Here is a 25,742-nt window from a genome sequence, read left to right on the forward strand (position 1 = left end):
TCTGGACAAATAACCAGTGCATGTGCAGAAAATGTTTAGAATTCACTGGCAATATTTAATTTTTTTATCCAAATGAAACTATTTTTATCGTGGTCTATAACTATTCCAACCATAATTTATCAAAAATAACAACTTTTCTCAAATCTCCATATGTACCAGGCTTTGTGCTATGCAATGCACTGGCCTGCATTATTGCATTTTATTTTTAAAACAACCTTACAGAAGCCCCAGTGGCCTAATGGATAAGGCATTGGCCTCCTAAAACAACCTTACAGAGTACTATTTTACCTTCTTGCCAATGAGGAAGGATGTTTACAGAGGTTGAAAGGCTTCTCTGAAAAGGTCATTCAGCTAGTAAATGGTAGATAGACTTGAATCAGGTTAGCCTGACTTCAAATCTAAACTCTAAACCACCACAACACTGGTTCTCAGATTTCAGCTTGATAAGAACCACTGACAGCCTTCTTAATAATGAACATTTCTGGCCTGGTCCCCATGGATTCTGATTTGGATGGTCAGGGGCCTAGGAGCCTGCATTTCTACCAAGCATCCCAGGTGATTCTCATGAAGGTGACTCAAAGACCACAATCTTGAGAAAAACTGCCTTACCTTCTGTTGGCTGCCATATAAAATCATAATGGACTTGATATTTCGACTACAGGAAACATTATCACTTCAAATTAAAAATGAAATGTAGGTAATGTAATTTCTCGTGAGAAATACGTAATGAAGAAAAACTGATAATTCAATTACATTAATGATTTAATATCTTAATTCAGTAAGATATCATTTTCATTCTTCAGGAAATAAGCATTCTCAGTAATATTTCCACATAAATTTCAACATCTCATTTTTTTTCACAGGCCAGAGGGACTGCAGTGAAAGATGACAAGGTAACCATGGAAGTGTCTGATTTGAGAAGATGAAAACACCACTTATTTGGAGCTTAGGTAACCTTTCCCGCACAAAATACTTCTTCTTATCAAAGGCCCATGAGAGCCAAAGCACCAGGAAGACTAAGCATTTTAGAAAGAAAATAAATATGTGAATGGGAAGGTTATAAATTATTCATCTAATAATTCAACAAAGGCACCACAATTACATGCTGGATTACAAAGCAGTTAGCGGTTGCTGTTTTTGGACTATCTAAGCAGCCAATCTGGATAATTTAAGTATAAAGTCCAATTATCTATCAAATAGGTTAGGGCTTCTTGGCCCTCAACTGTGGATGCTCAAGGCTATCCTGGCATTGCCTAGGTGAAAAGAATTAATTTATTCTCTGCCATATGTGATCCCACCCCAGCAGGGTACTCAGTGCTGTTTGTCAACCTTTTTACTCATTCCTGGTTGATTCCCTATTCCATTTATCTTCACAGCTATTTTGAATCTTTTCCCATTCCCTTCACAAGGTCCCAAACCCAACCTCAGAGGCCTCACCTTCCATATACAAACTCATTTTTTATTCTGGCCATCCATTAATTCTCTATATTTCCCTCCCTTCCACGTTAAAATTTCTTAATCAATGTCAGCATCTATTCACAGCTTCTTAGCTCAAGACAAGGGGAATCTTAACTTCTTACTAAGGCTAACCCTTCCACCTGAGTCTGATCCCAGGTACATGCTATTTCCTTTAGAACCCTGTTCCATCCTCAGCAAGCATCCACTTGTCACCTACAGTGTTCCAGGCACTGTGTTACATATTGGAAATGCAAGATGAAAAGACAGGAACCCACCTTGAAGCAGTGTACAGGGTAGTGTGGAGACAGACAATAATAGTTCTGAGCACAGGTGCAGTGGGACCAGGGCCACAGGAGGACTAGGTTTATGCAGCTGGAGACAAAGTGGGGGGGGGGGGCTTTACCTAGAAAACAGCTGAGATTTATAAGATAAATAAGCATTAATCAGATAAGTCAAACTGAAAAGATACAGAGGCTCAGGAGAGCATGGCATGGCCACACAACTATTCTGCAATCAATGGAAAAAAGTCCTGTGGAATTGCTGAGGAAGTGCACTAAGGACTTTAGATGTTAATGAGCTACTGAAGCCTTGCTATCAAAAGTGTAAGTTAGAAAGGTCACTCTGGAAACATCTTGGTAGAGGAATTTGAATAATGTAAAATCAGAGGCCAGTAGCCCAGAAAGTGGTAAAGCTCAGTTGATTCAGGTGGGATATTGAGCGCCTGATTTGGAGCAATAGTAGTAGAGATGGAGAAGTATGATGGATAAAAAACACATCTGGGTGGTAGTATTATAGGACTTGGTAATTTATTTGATGTCAGGGATAAGAGAGAGAGAAGAATGCAGGTTGAGCTCCAGGTTGTTGGCTTTGGTAACTAACTAATGGTTGTGTCACTGGTGGATAGTGACTGGGTACCCAAGACTGCATGTCTGATAGCCAGCTGGATGGGTGGGTGTGGAACTCAGAGACACTGATTTGGGCATAAGCAGTGGAGGCAGACCAGGTGAGGTTATGGTTGTGGGCAAGATTATCCAGGGAAAATATGGGAGTGTGAGAAGGAGTGAGAGAGGGCTATTAAGGGAGCCCAAAGAGGCAAATTCAGAGGTCCTCCAAACACAAGTGAGAAGGAGGGGCTAGAGAAGTAAAAGGAGATTGGGAGCAGGATGGCATCCGGGAAATTAAAAGACATTGAAAAAAAGGAAGTGAACAGCTGTCAAATTCTTCACAGGACAGCTCAAGTAATATCTGAAGTGTCCCCTGGATTTAAGCAGACCATTTCTTTGTTCAATTTATTCTTTTGCCTGCCTTTGATCCTCACACTTGTTTATATCTTCCCATAATTAAATAACATTTGATAAATACATAAAAATTCAGTTGAAGCTACTTGTTCCTAATAAATTCTCCCTCCATCACTGATGCTGTCATTTAGCTATGACTGCACAGAAATTTCTGTTAAAATTTGCCAGCGACATCCTTTTTCTCCATCAGTCACATTTTAAGTGCCAACTTCCATGACCTTTCCTCAGTCATTATGCTCTCTGATTGCTACAAAATCACAGTATTAGGTCCCTCTTTTTACATTCTCCATTGGCTATTTCACCGTGGAGGTGGTTTTTCTCTTAGTTCTATGAAGATACTTTTTCAGTCTCCTGGAGTTAAGTCCTTATTCTTTTTAAGCTCTTTAAATAAAATTTACCCACCCCTCTCAAGATTTGATCCTTAGTTCTTTGTGAAATTCACACTCCCATCGCAGGCATTCTCATAACTAATGCGAAGAGGACCTCCAAACATAATCCTGAACTAGGTTTTCCACTGCAGAGCTACATATAGAAGTCTCATCAAATTCAACACACCCCAATTTAAACCTGCTTCCTCTATATCCCTACCTTCCCCAAACAGTCTCCCATATTCCTGCCCTGTCAGTGATGCCTCCTTGTCCTCTTTCACTTTCCATACACAACCAGCTCTTAACCTGAAGTGTGGATTCTATCTCTCTGGTCCTCATTTTCACATCTTCCCTCTGACATGCAGAACAATTTCAACAGAGGGGATATAGACATGATACAGAATTGCAATGGTTTATTTCCCAACATAAATAATGACAGCAATCAACATTTATCCAGTTTGCACTGTGGGCACTGTTCTAAGCACGTTTACATGTATTTTCTTTTTCCTGTTTCCCTTCTATGAATTTAGGAGACAAAGATGATTTATTCCCTTTCAAATGGGTCACATATATATTTAGGGATGTCTTTGTTTTGTACATCAATCTGAATTATGTAACCAGTTTTTGGATGATAAAATACGAAGCATTATGTAGTAAAGGTTAGCTCACTTTGAACCAAAACTCTATTAACAGGCACTTACAGATGTCTGAAAAATAACTCCAATTATGATAACAATAACCCAAAGCACATTTAAATCCTGAAATATCTTCCGAGTTATCAGTGAAAGGTTAAAATCATGCTTGATAAAACCACGGTGCTCACACATTCTCTTTCTTTTGAAAAGTAGTAATCTTTGAGTGTATACTTACGTGACTGCTGTATAGAATACTTAGTCTCTTTCAGCAGAATGAGACTGCTGTTCTTTTCCAGGTCTTTAAATGCTGCTAACCCCCAAGGATTAGTTCTTAGTCCTTTACTCTTTAGAACCCACATGCACACACCAATTACCCCATCCTGATAAGTAAGCAGAGAGCCAACTACACTTACCTCAAAAATCCAATTTTTGCAGAAACCTGTAAATCAGCAGAACAGTTTTCATGGGCACAAAATCTTGCAAAGTTTATCTGGAAATAAAATATGACAGTATTTTTTATCTTAGTTCAAATCAGTAGGTATATTTCTATGTTTTTTAAAGGATAAAATATCTATGACACATGAAAACATAAAATTAATATAGCAAATTGGTAACTCCTTTATACCTTTTGAAGAGTTCGATTTGAGTATCAGTAGGTTCAGATGACAATTCCAGGGCTAAAGGAACCACGTTCTTTCAATAGGTAAATTTAAAGCCTAAGTTTGTTAAGCGAAAGAAATAATTTCTTTCATAATAGTTGAATAAAAAAGTTTAATCAGACTGTGGTAGTAACCTCTGTAAATGTTTAGAACCTGTACTGCCAAGATTTTCTTCGTTGAGTCCCTCTCGATTTTCTGGTGCTGCCGTTTGATCCCGCCTATTATGCATACGCATGACACTTAATTTTCACAGATGGCAGAACAGTGATTTTATATTGGTTGAAAATAATAAAATTTAGAAATTTTACTTTGAGGATACAGTGAATAAAAATAAATGATAATTTATCAACAGGTTCCAGAATTTATTTAATTCTGAGTATTTTAATAGGACCCAGAGATACTGCAAGGTACACAGGAAGCCCTGAGGTATAAGCTGGACAAAGGAAAAGTAGAGAGATACAAAAAGAAAGGAAGCTGGGAGGAACAGGTGAGAGAGGGAGAGATGCAGAAAAGAAAGATATCTAGAAAGTCAGAGAAGGAGCCAGGCACATGAAATGTGAAGTGGGTAGAGCGTTGTCAAATGGCACGTCAGACCAGAGACTGCCTATACCAGCGGGAGCAGCGGGAAAGTGTAAATAGTTCTCTAGATTATTAATATAACTTTTTTCTACTTCTCTTATTCGTAAAGCAGGTGGCTTGAAGAATCAAAATGTAGCTCATTTGTAGCTCATTCTAATATAACTACAAATTGCTAAGGTTTGGGCTTATGTACTTTACAATATTGAGAGGTTCATTATTAAAGACATTTAAAAGTAGTTGATACTGAAAACTGAAGTTCAACAGAAGAGTGAAAAAAACCGACTTCCATAAATATTTTCATACAAGGCTATAGAAAGACTTTGCTCTTAATTTATTATCTTCATTTGATCTAGTATTGTAGACCAGACAGTGCTGACTGTAAGCTCAAATATGTTAAAGCGACTTAGGGGCAATTTTATCTGGACAGGATATGAACTAGACCTTTAAATGTCCCTTTCATCTTTTGCATTCTGTGTGCCATTACTGAATGTTTTAATGAATGCTTTAATCATGGCCCCAAACATTCTGTTGACTCTGTCTTTGTGTTGTTGGACAGTAAAAGTCTGAACAACTGGACTCCTGGGAATAAACACACAGTGAGTGAAACTGATATGTTTTGGGATACATTTATTTTAAATTTTAAAAAAAAATCATCATTACAGTATAATTGCTTTACAATGGTGTGTCAGCTTCTGCTTTATAACAAAGTGAATCAGTTATACATATACATATGTCCCCATATCTCTTCCCTCTTGCATCACCCTTCCTCCCACCCTCCCTATCCCACCCCTCTAGGTGGTCACAAAGCACAGAGCTGATCTCCCTGTGCTATGTGGCTGCTTCCCACTAGCTATCTATTTTACGTTTGGTAGTGTATATATGTATATGCCATTTTCTCACTTTGTCACAGCTTACCCTTCCCCCTCCCCATATCCTCAAGTCCATTCTCTGGTAGGTCTGCGTCTTTATTCCCGTCTTGCCCCTAGGTTCTTCATGACCTTTTTTTTTTTGATTCCATATATATGTGTTAGCATACGGTATTTGTTTTTCTCTTTCTGACTTACCTCACTCTGTATGACAGTGTCTAGGTCCATCCACCTCACTACAAATAACTCAATGTCGTTTCTTTTTATGGCTGAGTAATATTCCATTGTATATATGTGCCACATCTTCTTTATCCATTCATCTGTCAATGGACACTTAGGTTGCTTCCATGTCCTGGCTATTGTCAATAGAGCTGCAATGAACATTGTGGTACATGACTCTTTTTGAATTATGGTTTTCTCAGGGTATATGCCCAGTAGTGGGATTGCTGGGTCGTATGGCAGTTCTATTTTTAGTTTTTTAAGGAACCTCCATACTGTTCTCCATAGTGGCTGTATCAATTTACATTCCCACCAACAGTGCATGAGGGTTCCCTTTTCTCCACACCCTCTCCAGCATTTATTGTTTCTAGATTTTTTGATGATGGCCATTCTGACTGGTGTGAGGTGATACCTGATTGTAGTTTTGATTTGCATTTCTCTAATTAGTGATGTTGAGCATTCTTTCATGTGTTTGTTGGCAATCTGGGTATCTTCTTTGGAGAAATGTCTGTTTAGGTCTTCTGCCCATTCTTGGATTGGGTTGTTTCCTTTTTTGATATTGGGCTGCATGAGCTGCTTGTAAATTTTGGAGATTAATCCTTTGTCAGTTGCTTCATTTGCAAATATTTTCTCCCATTCTGAAGGTTGTCTTTTGGTCTTGCTTATGGTTTCCTTTGCTGTGCAAAAGCTTTTAAGCTTCATTAGGTCCCATTTGTTTATTTTTGTTTTTATTTCCATTTCTCTAGGAGGTGGGTCAGAAAGGATCTTGCTGTGATTTATGCCATAGAGTGTTCTGCCTATGTTTTCCTCTAAGAGTTTGATAGTGTCTGGCCTTACATTTAGGTCTTTAATCCACTTTGAGTTTATTTTTGTCTATGGTGTTAGGGAGTGTTCTAATTTCATTCTTTTACATGTAGCTGTCCAGTTTTCCCAGCACCAATTACTGAAGAGGCTGTCTTTTCTCCACTGTATATTCTTGCCTCCTTTATCAAAAATAAGGTGACCATATGTGCATGGGTTTATCTCTGGGCCTTCTATCCTGTTCCATTGACCTATATTTCTGTTTTTGTGCCAGTATCATACTCTCTTGATTACTGTAGCTTTGTAGTATAGTATGAAGTCTGGGAGCCTGATTCCTCCAGCTCCATTTTTCTTTCTCAAGATTGCTTTGGCTATTCAGGGTCTTTTGTGTTTCCATACAAATTGTGAAATTTTTTGTTCTATTTCTGTGAAAAACGCCATTAGTAGTTTGATAGGGATTGCACTGAATCTGTAGATTGCTTTGGGTAGTAGACTCATTTGCACAATGTTGATTCTTCCAATCCAAGAACACGGTATATCTCTCCATCTGTTTGTATCATCTTTAATTTCTTTCATCAGTGTCTTATAGATTTCTGCATAGAGGTCTTTTGTCTCCTTAGGTAGGTTTATTCCTAGGTATTTTATTCTTTTGTTGCAATGGTAAATGGGAGTGTTTCCTTAATTTCGCTTTCAGATTTTTCATCATTAGTGTACAGGAATGCAAGAGATTTCTGTGCATTAATTTTGTATCCTGCTACTTTACCAAATTCATTGATTAGCTCTAGTAGTTTTCTGGTAGCATCTTTAGGATTCTCTATGTATAGTATCATGTCATCTGAAAAAAGTGACAGTTTTGCATCTTCTTTTCTGATTTGGATTCCTTTAATTTCTTTTTGTTCTCTGATTGCTGTGGCTAAACTTCCAAAACTATGTTGAATAACAGTGGTGAGAGTCGGTACCCTTGTCTGGTTCCTGATCTTAGAGGAAATGCTTTCAGTGTTTCACCATTGAGAATGATGTTCGCTGTGGGTTTGTCATATATGGCCTTTATTATGTTGAGGTAAGTTCTCTCTATGCCTACTTTCTGGAGGTTTTTTATCATAAATGTGTGCTGAATTTTGTCAAAAGCTTTTTCTGCATCTACTGGGATGATCGTATGGTTTTTCTCCTTCAATTTGTTAATATGGTTTATCACATTGATTGATTTGCATATATTGAAGAATCCTTGCTTTCCTGGGATAAACCCCATTTGATCATGCTGTATGATCCTTTTAATGTGCTGCTGGATTCTGTTTGCTGGTATTTTGTTGAGGTTTTTTGCATCTATGTTCATCAGTGATATTGGCCTATAGTTTTCCTTCTCTGTGACATCTTTGTCTGGTTTTGGTATCAGGGTGGCCTCACAGAATGAGGTTGGGAGTGTTCCTTCCTCTGCTATATTTTGGAAGAGTTTGAGAAGTACAGGTGTTAGCTCTTCTATAAATATTTGATAGAATTTGCCTGTGAAGCCATCTGGTCCTGGGCTTTTGTTGTTGGAAGATTTTAAATCACAGTCTCAATTTCAGTGCTTGTGATTGGTCTGTTTATATTTTCTATTTCTTCCTGGGTCAGTCTCAGAAGCTTCTGCTTTTCTGAGAATTTGTCCATTTCTTCCAGGTTGTCCATTTTATTGGCATATAGTTGCTTGTAGTAATTTCTCATGATCCTTTGTATTTTTGCAGTGTCAGTTGTTACTTCTTTTTCATTTCTAATTCTATTGATTTGAGTCTTCTCCCTTTTTTTCTTGATGAGTCTGGCTAATGGTTTATCAATTTTGCTTATGTTCTCAAAGAACCAGCTGTTAGTTTTATTGATCTTTGCTACTGTTTCCTTCTTTTCTTTTCCATTTATTTCTGATCTCATCTTTATGATTTCTTTCCTTCTGCTAACCTTGGGTTTTTTTCTTCTTCTCTAATTGTTTTAGGTGTAAGGTTAGGTTGTTTATTTGAGATGTTTCTTGTTTCCTGAGGTACGATTTTGTATTGCTATATACTTCCCTCTTAGAATTGCTTTTGCTGCATCCCATAGGTTTTGGGTCTTCATGTTTTGTCATTTGCTTCTAGGTATTGATTTCCTCTTTGATTTCTTCAGTGATCTCTTGATTATTAAGTAGTGTATTGTTTAGCCTCCATGTGTTTGTATTTTTTACAGACTTTTTCCTGTAATTGATATCTAGTCTCATAGCATTGTGGTCGGAAAATATACTTGATATGATTTCAATTTTCTTAAATTTACCAAGGCTTGATTTGTGACCCAAGATGTGATCTATCCTGGAGGATGTTCCACGAGCACTTAAGAAAGTGTATTCTGTTGTTTTTGGATGGAATGTCCTATAAATATCAATTAAGTCCATCTTGTTTAATGTATCATTTAAAGTTTGTGTTTTCTTATTTATTTTCATTTTGGACGATCTGTCCATTGGTGAAAGGGGGGTGTTAAAGTCCCCTACTATGAATGTGTTACTGTCGATTTCCCTTTTTATGGCTGTTAGCATTTGCCTTCTGTATTGAGGTGCTCCTATGTTGGGTGCATAAATATTTACAATTGTTATATCTTCTTCTTGGATCGATCTCTTGATCATTGTGTAGTGTCCTTCTTTGTCTCTCGTAATAGTCTTTATTTTAAAGTCTATTTTGCCTGATATGGGAATTGCTACTCCAGCTTTCTTTTGGTTTCCGTTTGCATGGAATATCTTTTTCCATCCCCTCACTTTCAGTCTGTATGTGTCCCTAGGTCTGAAGTGGGTCTCTTGTAGACAGCATGTATACGGGGCTTTTTTTGGTATCCATCCAGCCAGTCTCTGTCTTTTGGTTGGAGCATTTAATCCATTTACATTTAAGGTAATTATCGATATGTATGTTCCTATTACCATCTTCTTAATTGTTTTGGGTTTGTTTTTGTAGGTCTTTTCCTTCTGTTGTGTTTCCTGCCTAGAGAAGTTCCTTTAGCATTTGTAAAGCTGGTTTGGTGGCACTGAGTTCTCTTAGCTTTTGTTTTTGTGTAACGTTTTAAATTTCTCCATCAAATCTGAATGAGATCCTTGCTGGGTAGAGTAATCTTGGTTGTAGGTTTTTCCCTTTCATCACTTCAGGGATACATTTTAAAAAGCTGTTCACTGTTTAGAATGCAGGATCCATCTCAAAATGCACATACAGTTAAGTTAAAAAGAGAAACTGTTGTGTAACATAGATACACGTTTATAAATGAGTAAAATCTGACTAACAAGACATGAGTGAATCTGTGGGTAGGGTGAGTGAGATGGAGACAAACTGAAAAAGAAGGAGACGGAAAATGAGAACGATAAGCTGAACACACATGACGATGCTGAATAACTCATGAATGCAACTCACTTCCATTAGGAGTGCTCTCTGGAAATATATTTTCTTCACCGGCAAGGCATCAAGGAGATAAAATTAACATTTTATGTATATGGGAAACCACTGTTATGACTAAATGCATATTTAAAAGTATTCAGTTCAATATCCTAAAGGGAATATAAAAAATAAAGAAAAATGGAAAACAAGACATACCATAAATCTTTCTTATAAAAACATTATAATTTTAAATAAATTTAGAGAGAGTTCATTTCCTCAGAACTATGTACTATTTCAAAAAAATTTCTTCAGTTATATGTCACATGATGTTTCAAATAAAGGAAAAAATTCCTACTGTTTTTGCAATGATGTCTTTTTCTTTCTTCTGCTGAAGAATTGGCTGAAGTGGTGGGAATTCCTCTGTACTTCGTTTACTGATGACATGATGCCCCAGGTGGTAAGCGGCTTCAATCTGAATTGGGGTGAGGATGTCCCGTACATCTTTCTAAAGAAATTGAAAGCCATATGAATTAATAACAAAAATAAGCATCTAAATAAAAAATATATATAAAGTCCCTCCTTTCCTGCATAAGGTCAAACACAATATACGGAAGTCAAAGAAAATCCTTTCCTTTTAAGCTAAATTGTTAAAAAATTGAACTACTTTCACACATTACAAAAGCAATCACATTTATTAGGAAAAAGACAAAACGTATTAAAAATGAAAAACCATAACTATCCAATAATAGTTATGCAGGTCTACATTTTGGCATATTTTCTTCAATGCTATTTTCTATGCATACAATTTTCTTATTAGTTGTTACAGTTTTTCTACATTTATTGTGCTTTTACACTTTACAAAGAAAGAGTTCTTGGATTTATTTATCAATGATACAGGAATTGTAACCCATTTGGAATCCATTCTGCTCTGTATGACACTCTTTTAAGTTTAATATCTTACTAATTTTTTACACAGCATTTATCATTCTTAATCTTCTTTATATGTAGTCAAAAAGTCTTTGAGTGATTAGGTTTTTAAAATTTATTGTCTTCTGCCCCCCAAGAAATGACTCTTGAGTTTATTACACTGGTTGTCAATTCATATATTTTAATCTTTATTTCTACATGCAGGCATTATTTTTCTCTCTTTTAAAAACATTTTCCCATGAACTTAAAATTTATTTCATCTTTTCATTTGATTATTCAATAGCCCCTTCATTAAATGGGAATATACAACATTACTATCAAAATTATTTGCTAACATAAACATGCACAAACACTAAAATAACTGACAAGAAAATAACTTTGAAGTAGTTTGGCATTCAATTAAGAAAACACTTCCCTAAAGAGTAAAGGTGTTCTAGAATCCCAAGTCTGTGAAAAAAAAAAATGGAAGTCAAGTAAGATAAAAAACATGGCATCTCTTAGAAAGCGCTTCTCAGAGCAGCCCTGCCTATACAGATATGAGATTTTCAAAATATTTTGAACAAAGCAGACTCATTTATTTTTCTCCCTATGTAAGAGGATGGGCAAATAAGATTCCACTATAAAGTAATCCATGAGGATTTATAACAGAATTCAGTTGACAATTTAAACTGCATGAAATAAGACATGTTGATGGCAAATCTAGAGAACAAGTAGCTTATGCACAACAAAAATTAAAAGTAGATATTATATCAGGATTTGAGAGAGAAGCTCACGATCAGCAGATACAGTCTACCTACACAGGAACTATGCAGTTTTTCTTTTTCTTTTTCTTGGTATTATAATTGTTACTATACTCAGAAGATATTCAAAGAATTGGTCACACACTTTGTCTTTAACACTAACAATTTAAATGTAAAGCTTGGCTTGACTCTACGTTTCATATGCCTGTTTCAATTTACATTTCTTCTGATTTAAAAAAAAAAATAGATTCATCAAAGTCCCACTAAAGAAACTCAAGTGTTTTCATTGGGACTAGACATATTAATTTTAACCATAATTAAGCTTTATATTTATGAGGTTTATATTTACACTGAGTGAGTTCCTTAGTAGATCCATGACACTGTAACTGACAGACCTCCTACTGAATAATGTCAGTGGATTTCTATTTATCTAGACAATTCAGAGTTGGAATATAGCTTAAACATTTCTGCCTAAAAGCAGATTTCCAAAGCTCATAAATTAACAATCCCTACTGAATAGAAAAAAATACCTATCACACAGATTACTGCTATGCTATTTATGCCTACAGTGACTTTTGATAAAAATCAATGAAGTTAATAAAGATGACATTTCACATAAGACTACACCTATCCTATGTCTTTTATGTAATTATAAAAAAGGATGTAATTGTTTCTTCTCATCATTTACAACATCATATATAAATTATATAAATATATATATATATAAATTGGTTAAAAGCAAGTGGTCTGAAGGTAGAGTACTGGGGTTCAAACCTCAGGTCCTTCACTTGTTATCTATATGTAACCTTGGGCAAATTACATAATCTGTCTATGGAACTATTACCTCATCTGAAAATGGTTGGTAATAATGATAATGAAAATGATGATTACGACACCTATACCTTATTGTGAGGATTCAATGACATAATGTATGTAAAACACTTAGTACAATGCCTGGTACGTATTAAGGTCTCAATAGATGTTAAATACTATAATTATTACGTGTATATTACTGCAAAATGTAGCTATATAAGCCAACCAAGGAATTACAGAAGTTCAATTTCTTATAATAAATTCTGGTGACTATTTGGAAAGAATAAGAAAAAAGAAAATTAGTCTACTGCCAACCAGTGAACACTAAATAGAAAATGAGCTACGTTTTCTACTAATACAACTATTAGACTTGTATTAATTAAGTGGTACCTGGAAGATGTGTAGCATGACTCAGAGTACTCAAGATCTCTCATGGCTTTTCCATTCTCACACATGGAGATGTTTTTATTAGATTACTTGGTAAGTGATCATCTCAACTCGAAACCTTGACCATATAGGAATGCTGCAAATCAAGGTCCAAATCCCAAGTTATCAACTTGTGAAAATGGAACAGCTTGAAGCCCTGAGTATTACAATAGCAAACTTGATTAAATTATTCCCTAGGTGTAGGAGCTAGACAGCTACTGACGGTCCCTCGACATGTCCACTGTTTTAATTCTTCTCAACAAGCTTGCTTTGACCACATCACATGTTATCTAATTCATACTAATTTTCCACAAGGTCTTCTCTACATCTGGTGTATATTACTTTCATTATCCTAATTTGCTATTAATTACGCCTTTCTCACAATATATAAAATGTACGTGCACTCTTGCAAGAACTGTATTTGACAGATATTCACACTTACTTAACTTTAACAGCTCCACTTAAGGACAAAAGCTATAATATCAAAAATTCTTAAAGTGACTAATTAATATACAGGAGGAAAAAGTAGATTTGCTTAAAATTTTTAATTTGGATGGCATGTGCTATCTATATTAAAAATAATGAAGATTCCATGCCACATTTTTATGGACAATTACATAAAACAGGGCACCCACAAGCATGCAAATTAGCACATGCCTGAAATTACACAAAGTCTGCCTTCTTGTCTGACTTTCACAGAAATTTTTATTATGGCCAGCTTGAGAACTGAGCTGTAGGCCCATGTCATCCTATTGTGTTTATGCAGTGAGGGAATTTATTTAAAGGGTGGAGCCAGAAATATTTATAAAATATTACTTAATGAACAATGATGTTGAGGTATAAATAAACATGTGAAAATATCTATTCATGGGTCTACTCTGTAGAAGACGGGATCTCGGGATACAAAACTGAAAGCCGGTGCCTACATTACACTTTAAAACCCATAAATCCACACATGTGGTGGAGAGATGAGCATTCTGATACATGCAGACACAAGTACAGAAGAGGGAGCGCCACCTAACCTACACTCGAAAGGGCATGGGAAAATTTTTACATAGAAGAATTTTAAGAAGGAATGTGATCAGATTTGTGTGGAGAAGGTTAAGACTGAGGCATAGATTGGAATCTGAGCTAGCAAGGCCCCGTGTAATTATAACCATTTTATCTAGTAAGTATGTTTCAGAGGGTGAACTGTCAAACATCTGGGACTACAACTTCCTGAGAAAAGACAACACCCCCAGGACAGGTGCCCTCACCATCACACGAATAGAACATTACAGATTTTCCCTCACAGAATTCTTTAAAAAGCTCTGAGAACACATCATCTATAAATTTATTAAATATTGATTGATTGGGGGCCTTATGTAATGAGTTGTGCTAGCTCTAAGAAGAAAACAAACATGGAAAAGATAATATCCTGTCTTCAAAGACCTTGTAATCTAACAAAGAATTAATATATGATGGAATAATCAATCATCTTCTAGGTTACCATAATATCAGTATAGTTATATAGTTGGTCTGTATTTAGATTTTCAGCAGAAATGCATGCATATATGGATTGGTCCACAATGGTTAAAATATAACTACTTTGGAGCAAATGGTACTTCATTAAACTATGTGTTTGTATAGCTTAAAAATATAAGCAAATAAAATACAAATACATATATTTAGTAATCAAATATGTGTTCATTTTTTGAAGTTATTACTGAAAATGATGGGTTTTATAAGTTACCTAAGACTTAGATAACAAAATAAAATTCCTTTATTTCAGAAGTCCAAAATCCAGAATTTAGAGAAACCAAAGGAAAGAAAAAATAAACTAATCTACTAAATACATAGGCATGTTGATTTCATGATTATTATACAACATACTAAGGCCACTGAACTCACTGGATCTCAGATACCAGTAGAGACAGGCATTCCTGGTCCAATGACTAAGCTAAATATTTCTAGATTTTATGGAATGCTGTAGACAGGAAGGGAATGTTTGTTTTCTTCTCAAACATCAGAGAGTATTTTGATGCAGAGATTCCATCAAGATCAATCAAGAAATATCTCTAAAAACCTGAAGGTAAGTCTCACTACCATGGCTGCTCCAACATTTCTAAATATTGTTGCCAATTGTTGAATGGGTTTCTCTAAATCAAAACAGCCTCAAAATTATCCTTTCTCCTAAAATCTTGTCCTAAGAAATCTCTAAGACCTAATCAAGTTGTACCTTTGAAGATAACAAAGATTCATTTTCATATGCTTACACGGATGGGGAAACATTTTCATAAAGGGAAAAGCGAGGTCCAAGAGAACAGAATTTCAATAGATAAAACACTATAAGGCCTAAAAAATTAACCATTTGCCTTCTACCATAGAAACCTTTTATTAACTCCCAACTCTAAATTCTAGATTCTCCTTTCATAACATCTAATAATTGTAAGGCTCTAACAGTAAAAATTAAAGCTTGGCACAGTTATAAACCACCAAAAAATGGAGTTCTATAAGGAAAAAAATAATTTCTGCCTTATTTTCTGAGGAATACATTTTGACCGTCCACATAAAACAGTCTTATATAATACCTGTTTTAATTATGAGTAGATGAAGTAGACGTGAGAAAACTGACGTGCTTACCAACCAAATAAATGACCATATAGTCTCAGAAAAATAACACACCAGCAAATGCGTATGCTAGTGATGTGATACTTATTAGATTGCTAACAACGTCTCCTATATTCCAAGAAGATCCAATACGTGAAACTAGAGAATGTGTGATTAAAAGAGAAGGACTTAATAAAAGCCGAGTTTTATGAGAAGATGTGGATTTTCTAAAATAGCCAAATTCTCTATCAAAGACTGTGATGGGTTTTTTTAAATATAAGTAGGTTTAAAGACTTTCATTTATGTGAGATCATCAAGGGGTTGTGAGCAAGAATAAAAATAAAATTCAATTCTTTTTCTCACCTTCAGGTCCCCAATGACTCTAATATGTTGTCATACTGATGAAATCTTTCTGGCTCATTCTCTTTAATACTCAAGTCCAACAATGTGCTGCTCCCACTGGGACCTCCAATTCAACTTTGTTCCCCGGTCCCTCACACACCCTCTTGCTGTCCTCTCTCCTCTCCTTACCCTGCTTAATCTTCATGGCCAAAAATATAACCACTCCCTTGCATACTCCTCGGCTCTCTCGTGTGTTCCTTCTTTGCTTCACTCTATTGGCAGACCACAACCATGGTTGATTGTAACTCTTCATCTACCCCCACCTGTAAGGTTGAACATGACTGGAAAAAACCACAACCATACTGACTCGTCTCACTTTCTGATGCAACTTGGAGCCTAACTCCATCTCAGGACCATACTGTACTTTCTCACTCTCCTAGAAGACTACTTCACGTCTTCTTCCCGAACTCTAAACACCACTTCTCCCATTCCGATGGAAGCTAATGCCTTTGCTTCTTACTTCGCTGATAATATTAAAGCAATCAGAAGAGAACTTCCAGTCCTCTCAACCACATCTGCCCAGCATCTGCAAGGAAATAAACAAATGAACTATGCATGTGCTATCTAGAATCAATCCTTTCATCTGTACAATTAATCCCACCCTTTTTGCCCTCTTTGCACTGACGATTCTTTCCTCTTATCTATCTCATTTACTCTATTGGAACACACCCATCAGCATAAAAGCATGCTATTCCTCCCATCTTAAAAGAAACAAAAAGTCTCTCCACTTCTCTTGTCAGCTACTGACTCCCCACCCCTTTTCTTTAGCTCCCCTTGGAGCAAAAATCTGTGAAAGAATAAGCTACACTCTGTCTCCAATTCCTCTCCTCCTTTTCCTCTGAACTGCTGTTGTCATGATCACCAATAGCTTCTACATTGCTAAACCCAATGGTGAGTTCTTGGCCCTCATCTTCTTCAACTAAGAGGAAAGCACTGAAAACACTGTCATGCCTTTCTCCTTGCCCTGCTTTATTCACTTCACTTCTGGGATGCCACAAGCTCCTGTTTTTCTTCCTTACTGATTAGTCCTTCTCATCTCCTTTGTAAGCCTTCTCTTCTCTCTAACCACTTCATGTTGCAGGGTCCAGAGTGCAGACCTTAGCTCTTTTCTCCTCCTGTGATGATCTCAGCCACCTCATATGACTTTCAAACCCATTCATATGCCAAAGGTGCATTGTTAGATTTCCAGTTCCACGCCCCTCTCCAATTCCAGATGAGTATATACAATACAAATGATTAATTGCTGTTTACACTTAAAAGAAAAATAGGTCTCTCCAGCTCTGCAGGTCCACAACTGAACTCCAACATTTTACAGCCCAAAGTTGTTTCCCTTGCCCTACTGATGAAAACTGTATTCTTCTAGTTGCTTGGGCTAATGACTTTGGAGTCGTCTTGGAGCCTTTCTTTCTCAAATGCTAGACATCCAATCTGTCAGTAAATTTTGTAGAATCTGTCTTCTACTACTTCTCAGCAGATCCACTGCTACCACCTTCATTGGAGCCATCATCTCTCACCTGGCTTATTGCAGTGTCCTCTTCTTCCTGCGTCAACCTGTGGCCGCCTACTGTGTAGTCTCAACATAGCAGTTAGAGTATTCCTTTTTATTACTCAGTCAGATCATGTCAGTTATCTGCCCCAAACTCTACAATAGATCCCCATGTCACTTGGAGAAAAAGTCACAGGGTCTTATGCGATTTGACTCTTTTTCTACTGCTCTCCCCCTTGCTCACTCTTCCAGCCATCCTTGCCTTCTCATGGTTTCCTAAAACAACCAGGCTCATTCTTTTCTTGATGCTTTTTTACCTAGCTCTTCTTTCAGTAATGTTCTCCTCCTGGATCAGGGGTTCTCAAAGTACAGCTCTCAAACTGGAAGCATCAGCATCACCTGGGGACTTTGTAGAAAAGCAAATTCTCAGGCCTTGTTGAAGACATACTGAATCAAGAACTCTAGGTGGGGCCCAGCAATCTGTGTTTCAACAAGCCCCCCAGGTAATGCTGTTGCATGCTAAAGTTGCGGACCACTGCCCCAGACATCTACATGGTAACTTCTTAGCTTCCTTCAAGTCTTTGTTCAGATGTCACCTTCTGAATGAGGCCCACTCTGCCCACCCTATTTAAAATTGCATTCTTCACTCCTTCCCCAGCACCCTATAATTTCCTGTGCTCTGCTCTCCTTTCCTTTTTCCATCACCCATATAATCCTCTAAAACAGAGGTTCCCAATCCCCGGGCCATGGACCGGTACCGGTCTGTGGCCTGTTTGGAACCCGGCTGCACAGCAGGAGGTGAGTGAGGAGTGAGCAAGCGAAGCTTCATCTGCCGCTCCCCATTGCTCCCCATCGCTCACGCTACCTCCTGAACCATCCCCCCCGCCCCAGTGGAAAAACTGTCTTCCATGAAACCAGTCCCTGGTGCCTAAAAGGTTGGGGTCTGCTGCTCTAAAATACTATCAAATTTACATTTTGTTACTATTGTGTTACTATTTGTTACTATTGTGTATTGTTACATTTTGTGCCGTTGTTTATCTCACCACACTAGACTATAAACTCTATGAGGGTGGTAATCTTTTTGTTTCAGTCACTGACCTGTATAAGTGTCTCAAACAGAACCTGACACTACATAGGTACTCAATATCTATTAACTGGAAGAAGTGGAACTTAATTGGTACAGCCAACAGGAGCTATGCAAAGAAAGCATGCCCAACTAGCAGGCAGGGAGTCCTCTGAGAGGTGGGGGCTGTGGCCCTGAGCACATAATTAACAAGTGTCACCTTATTTCACTGTAAGGGGCGCTGAGGTAGAATGCACATGTATATTAACACTCCTGACACCGGACGCGCTTTACAGAGCAAAGGAACAATCCGGTTAATGTTTCCGAAAGCCTCGGATACCATGCTGGTGGGGGTGGGAAATGCACTCATTATATTTTCATCTCCTCCTAAATAACAGCTAGGGGTCCTTGACAAAACTCAAGATTAGGGCAGCTGTTTCTGTGGTTCTTACACCTGCCTTCGGATTTGTTGCAAGGGAGAGTGTTGGAGTAGCCTTTTGCCTTTCTATGTATGAGTTTTAAAACGTCCCAAACAAAAGCAAGGTAAGTTAGGAAGGAAAAAAAAATATTGGAAGAAACAATCACTTTTTCAAAAACAGTCCCTCTATGTACCAATCCCAGAGCTAAGTGCTTTTTTTTGACATTGACAGTATGGCCCAAAGTCATGGCTGTAACCTGCTTTTGTTGTGTTACCATGGTAGTGACAAGTATATATGCAACTAACACAGAAACCTCTGCTAAATTGTCGTTTCTGGTACAAATCTATTCTGAAGAAAGTGCACAATTTTGATGAACCCTTAGTCATAGGTACAATGTCAAGAAATGGGACTAAATAAATCAGATCAATTTGCTGCCATTTATACAGATTCAACACAATATGTCTGTCTATGCCTGATGTTGGTCCTTTTATTGCCCTTTAAAATGGTCTCAATGTTAGGCTCTAAAATTGATTAACCTGAGTAAAATCAACTATGCAGAATTAAAAAGAAAAAACCCTCTTTAATCCCCACCACATCAATGATGGTTGCACTAATATCATTCTATACTTTTGGCTCTCAACCATCTAATAGCTTTACTCTAGTACGACAATAAAAACTGTTAAGGGAAATGAGGAAATAGCATAGGGATTATTGCTGTTAGCATTTAATAGTCCTGATGCTTGTTTGCATTTGCTTGGAATAAGTATCTAAGGAAAAATTAAGTTCTAAACTGAGGCTGCTATTTGAAATCCCAGAAAAGGCTCCTGGGAATAGTTTGGCTTTTTTGTGACAGTAGTTTTTCTGATGAAGTACACCATTCCCTAATGAAAAAGACCTGGCACTGCTTCATACGATAAAATGTGATCAATGCAAGGAACGTGATGATCAGTTTGGGAATGAGTGTTTTAATAAAAGAAACATGAAACTGGCTGTGCTTTGGCAGGATATACCCCCAAACCATCATGAGAAGCATCATCCTGGCCCACAGATGATCCCCATCACGCTACAACTGTGCAAGTTCCCACTGACATCACCGACAATGCTGGCATAGAGACAAAGGCACGATCCAAAAGCAGTCACGTTGGATTCTGCTTCTTAAAGTCACATGAAAAATAAACCAACTTCCCTGCCTCCCCCCACCCTCCATTATCTACCAGGAATAGATCTGGGGCTCAGCAGAGCTATTCGACATTTACATTTTTAGGCAAGTGCATAAACAGAGAGGGACAATAGCAATTGTGAAGAGGAAAAGGCAAATCTTTAAAAAACAGTAATGCGGTAAAATGTGATAAATGTGAAATAAGGAAGAAGCAAAACGTAGAGTTTGAATTATCTAGGTCTGTCACAGGATCCTCTAACATTTTGACGCTGGAACAATAGGTCAGCTAGTTCAAGTAATACTTGCTTTTCACTGTGTTTTATAAAAGATACCAATGCAAGAAGATTTAAACATATTGATAATATTGAAGTTTACGTATCTGTTAATAAAAACAAGTTTACATTACCCGCATAAATGCTTGATGTGTTTTACAGTTAGCCACTCTGCTTGATACTTTTATGCTTCCTGTAATCACATCAGAAGTTCCATTGGAAGAAAAGTAAAATCTCGATGGAGACTCTGCCTTTCGGTTCACATCCAGGCTCATGTTATAAAACAAAACTGCAAACATGTAGAGAGAATTGCAATTAGTATAATTATCTAAAGGCATTTGTTTTGTTATTTTTAAAGTGATAATAGTCAAAGTTATATAGAATACTGGATATATATTAAATTCTCTTCATTAAATAACTTTCTAAAAACTGGGAAGAACTTAAAATACACATTTCAAAAATTATTTTTATAAATTAAAAAAAAAGAATTATAAACTTGTCTCTAGGTTTCTACTTTTAAAATTAACATCTTTAGTTATTTGCTTAATCCTCCTACATATAAACATTTCACAGCTACACTACCAAAGTTGTTACTAATAATAAAAGTCTCCAGTAAAGTTTCAGATTTCTTCGAGTCCTTTTGTCCGTAGAACGTCTGACTGAGGAAGTACAGGCACCCAAATGTCACTTGTAATAATTTTATCTTGTGTGGTTACAGTACTAATTTCATATATGGTTGGGTTCATTTATTTCCATTTGTTTCCAATTTGAGGGGTTGCTATTTTTCTTTTGATTTTTTTTTTTTTTAACGTGAAGTGAACACATGGTTTAAAAGTCAAACCTACATAAACAGCTGACTCACAGACATCTCCTTTCCAGCCCTAGACCCTGATTATTTCCCTTCCTTGTTTTTATTGGTTTCTGGTTGGATCTTCCAGTGTTGATTTATGCAAAAATAAACAAATATATACAGACATTCTCTCAATAAATATTCTGGCAGTTTGGTAAGAACTTATTTCAAATCTGACATGGTAAATGATGTGCTAAAGAAGATCTTCAATAACCAAAAAATTAAGGAAAATTTACAACAACCAAAAAAAACTCCAAGACCGATCTTACCAAGAAAGAGCGAGCTATTTCTTGCATATAAAAGGGTTCTTTGTCAGACTGGTGGTTGTCAGAGGTGAGGGGTGGGGGATGGGTGACGGGATCAAAAGGTACGAAGTTCTAGCTACAAAAAAAGTCACGGGGATGTAATGTACAGCATGGTGACAACAGTTAATCATACCGTACTGCACACTTGAAAGGTGCTAAGAGAGTAGATCTTAAAATTTCTTATCACAAGAAAAAAACATTTACAACTATGTATGACGATGGATGTTAACTAGACTTATTTTGGTGATTATTTTACAATATACACCAATATTGAATCATCTCATGTTTTATACCTGAAACTAATATAATGTTGTTCGTCAGTTATACCTCAATTTAAAAAATTGAAAAATAAAAGGCTTCTTTGCAAAACAAGCTACATCTAGTAGTCCACTGAGAGATCATTCATTATATAGGAGAAATAATTCATAAGTGATATTTAAAATAATTTATATTATTCCTCAAGTGTTCATTTACATTTTAGGAGTATCTTACTCTTCTGGAAGGATTTTATCTACTTCAAGGAAACATAAGTATAAAACCTACATCACTCCTACAAACTTCAAATAAATCTTTCAACCTTCCTTTTATTTAGAAAATAAAGTCCAAATCAATTGGCTTCAAAATTACTATAACTGAGGTTCAATGCCTCAGAGATAGAGTTGCAACTGAAATAGCCATCTACAAATTCATCCCTCTGAGCTCAGACAAGAGCACATGAAACAAGGGAAATAAAAATCCATTCACAGTAAGTGGCAAAATGTCCTGGTTTTATTAAATATGCTTACTATGTGAATTATTTCTCCCAAGCAGTCATTTTATGACAACTATAAAGCATGTTTTGTAACAATGCTATGACTATTTATGATTTTCATATATTTGTTTTCAATCATTTAAAGAAATATTTGGTCACAATGGAATCGGTAGTACAACAAATACTGATTTTCCATAAAGGGAAATAGTTCTCTCTATTTAACATGTGTCTCTCAGGTAATCATCAGCTTGTCTGCGTCACTGTGTTACTATGTTACTAGGGTCATGCTCTCCAACTGCTACTTCTTCCATCAATAACCGGATGAAGCTTTTGCCCACTGGCCTATCACTGCATCTTTAATGAGGACTTCTGCAGAGTACCATTAAAAATGAATCTTATCTATGATATCTGTAAGAAAAGAATCTAAAAGAGAATGAATATATGTATAACTGAATCATTTTGCTGTACACCTGAAACTAATACAACATTGTAAATCAACTATACTCCAATAAAATTAGAATTGTAAAAAAATGAATCTGATCTAAAGTAGAAATACCGCGCTCATTCTCTACCTCTTGTTACAGGCTAATTCAGACTGAGGCCTCTGCTACATATCTATAGCTTGGTTCAGTAAGTATCTGCTGCCCTTCATGATGTTTAGATGACACCCGGCAGGGTCATGGGAACAAACAGCTCTTGATAGGCCTTGCGGGGCTCAGGAAATATATGAATTATTAATGTCCAAATGGTAAACTCCGTTATGCTTCTCTTCTACCATGGGCTAGTTTCATTAGTAGTTATTCTAATATTAGCTTAAATATAACATAATTAGGAACATTAACCTGCTAGAAAAAAATGTAATGATTATGAAGTCACATATACGTTATTTGAGATTAACCACAATGTTGGATGAGCCATATCAAAGATACTTTCTCCAGAGCAGATCACTGAGAGTTGCCTATGTACAGGCAAATGGGCATGGCTCTTAGGAGCCGACAGTCATAGTAAATCCTTAAGAGATGTGTGTTATTTACGGAAATTAGAATCAGGGTCTAGACTCCAGATAAGCTTCTTCAATTACTCAAAGAGGACAGAATAAGAAAAAAAGAATCTTCCCCCTCTCAGGCCTCCAACTTAAGCCAGCTCAAGACTTCAGTGAGCCTCGTAAAACAGGAGGAGCTGTGGTGATGTTCTTTTTATTCCAAAGAGATCTTACAGATTAAGCTCAATTAGTTTACCTTAAATAACATAGCAAGTGATACCCTTGCTCTACTTCCTGCCATAATCTCTAAACAACTAGAGCCTTAATGTGTCCGACTCATTGGTTAGAACAAAGCGAGAATCCGGAAGATGAAGAGGAAAGGTTATCAGGTGGCTGCTCTCTCCTGCCCTAAAATCCCCTCCATGGTGAAATACAGAGAGAGCTCGAAAGATGACCAAGAGATTTATGAGGGAAGTGCACATTCTATCAGGCATTAATTTGTTAAGGGCACCCTTACCGATATAACCTGGAACCTCCTTGCCCTTATATGAGAAACAGAGTGTTAGATCCATGCACACAGAAGGCAATTCATTTTCAATACAGTTAAAATTTGTTCTATTTACTGACTCAGGATGGTTTAAAGAAGCTTCGACAATCACTACAGGTCTCGTCCTAAGAAGGAAATAAAATTAGCAATATTAATTGCAGAATTATTTTTCCTTAAGATGACAGTTAACATTTGTTTTGTCAGTTTCCACTGATCAAGTAATTTCATGAAACTGTTTAATAATATGTGTATATATATACCCAATTACATTTCCATGTATGAATCAAAAGAAATTTTCATTTAAACTTCTAAAAACATCGACTTTGATGATTTATGTATATGTCTAGGTAAGGTGGGAAAAATATCCTAAAGTTCAATAATTAAATTTCAGAGTATCAAAAGGAGTGTTATGAGGTCACCACCCTGCTGATTTTAAAAACTGCCTCCCATCATTTAAATTAAGCCCAACTGTCATTAAGCAGTGAAATGTATCAACCTTACCTTAGCAGCACAGCAGAATCAGACCGAAAAGCACCAACTGCTACATCTGGAGGATAAAAAACAATACAGATTAATGATCATCATTAGTCAAAGAGAATTACTTTCAGCCATAAATACTTAACTACATATCACCTTTCGACTATATCAAAACACTATTTACAGAAAATTAATTAGAAGAGGTATGCTTACATCTTAAGATTCATTTCACATATGTCTGAATCTGCTCATTTACAATGACATTCATTCATAAATATAAACATTAGGATATAAACATATGATATAAAGACAGCCTTGCTGAAACAAGATTCAATTTTTGGACTATAAACATTCACCCAGAAATCTCTTTTTAAATTACCAAAGAAACCCCTCCTTCTTTTCATCATTGTGTGTTTGACTTATTTTCATGAATGCTTTTAATTTTTTCCGGAACAAGGAATAAAGTGTTAAGTAACTAACAGTTTAAAGCTCAGGAATTACTTGATTATTTCTGACCCATCCTTGAATTCAAAAGAGCTTTAAAAATGAAGGAAAAAACTCATTAGTAAATTAGAACTTTTCTTTACCAGTTTTATGTACTTCACAATAAAGCAGCATACACAACAGAGTTCATTTCAATTTATAAAATATGGTAAGTTTTATACTCACCTACATATCCATTATTATCTGCATCAATTTGTCCAGATATAGACTGTCCAAACATACTTAATGATTTGCTGATGTGACGCCCTTCAATTCTCTGAAAAACAGTAAAGTTGAATGGGAAACAGGATTTGAACACGTAATATCCCAGAGAAACAATGATTTAGTTAAATAATGAGTCCTGGTACATGCCCTGGCACATTATTAACAAATGCATTGTAGTTAAGTCAAATACATGTGTCTAAGAGAAAGAGTAGTTTCCAGCTTGAAGTGGGAAGTTGACATCTATTTTGTGACAAGAAAAAAATCACTTTCTTTACATTGTGAGCAAAGGGAAAATTATGTAGTAAAGATCTCCTAAAACAGTCCTGACACTCTCTCCCCAGTCTTTTTTCAGGCTCTGTGTTTATTTCCCTGAGCAACATGAGTAACCAAACAAATAATAAGAAAATAAGACATCTACGATCACTTAGTGGAGCCTACTACTTAGGTTTATAATAACCACATCATTTAGCCAGATTGCTTCCTAGTATTTGACAAGGACAACTCAAGTCTGATATGTGCTTCCTATCCCATGTGTTTAATTTCATGTCCAGATACTGATTTATAAGTATCAGGGTTGTCCATTCTAAGAG

At 36.4% G+C, this 25,742-nt stretch overlaps 1 protein-coding gene across 1 annotated transcript in view; it reads right to left on the bottom strand.

Annotated features, from left to right (window-relative positions):
• Window positions 1-25,742, bottom strand: part of ITGA4 (integrin subunit alpha 4) — an 85,926-nt gene that overhangs the window by 23,105 nt on the left and 37,079 nt on the right. Inside the window, exons 12-17 of the mRNA XM_022567178.3 lie at window positions 25,114-25,204; window positions 24,469-24,514; window positions 23,938-24,092; window positions 20,667-20,821; window positions 10,592-10,741; window positions 4,173-4,249 (exon numbers count right to left, since the gene is read on the bottom strand). Of these exons, the coding sequence (XP_022422886.1) occupies window positions 4,173-4,249; window positions 10,592-10,741; window positions 20,667-20,821; window positions 23,938-24,092; window positions 24,469-24,514; window positions 25,114-25,204 (674 nt within the window). The remainder of the gene's footprint in view (window positions 1-4,172; window positions 4,250-10,591; window positions 10,742-20,666; window positions 20,822-23,937; window positions 24,093-24,468; window positions 24,515-25,113; window positions 25,205-25,742) is intronic.

This window comes from Delphinapterus leucas, chromosome 8 (genome assembly GCF_059928025.1).
Source record: "Delphinapterus leucas isolate spDelLeu-1000000601 "Yukka" chromosome 8, BTC_Dleu_Yukka2, whole genome shotgun sequence".
Taxonomy (NCBI): domain Eukaryota; kingdom Metazoa; phylum Chordata; class Mammalia; order Artiodactyla; family Monodontidae; genus Delphinapterus; species Delphinapterus leucas.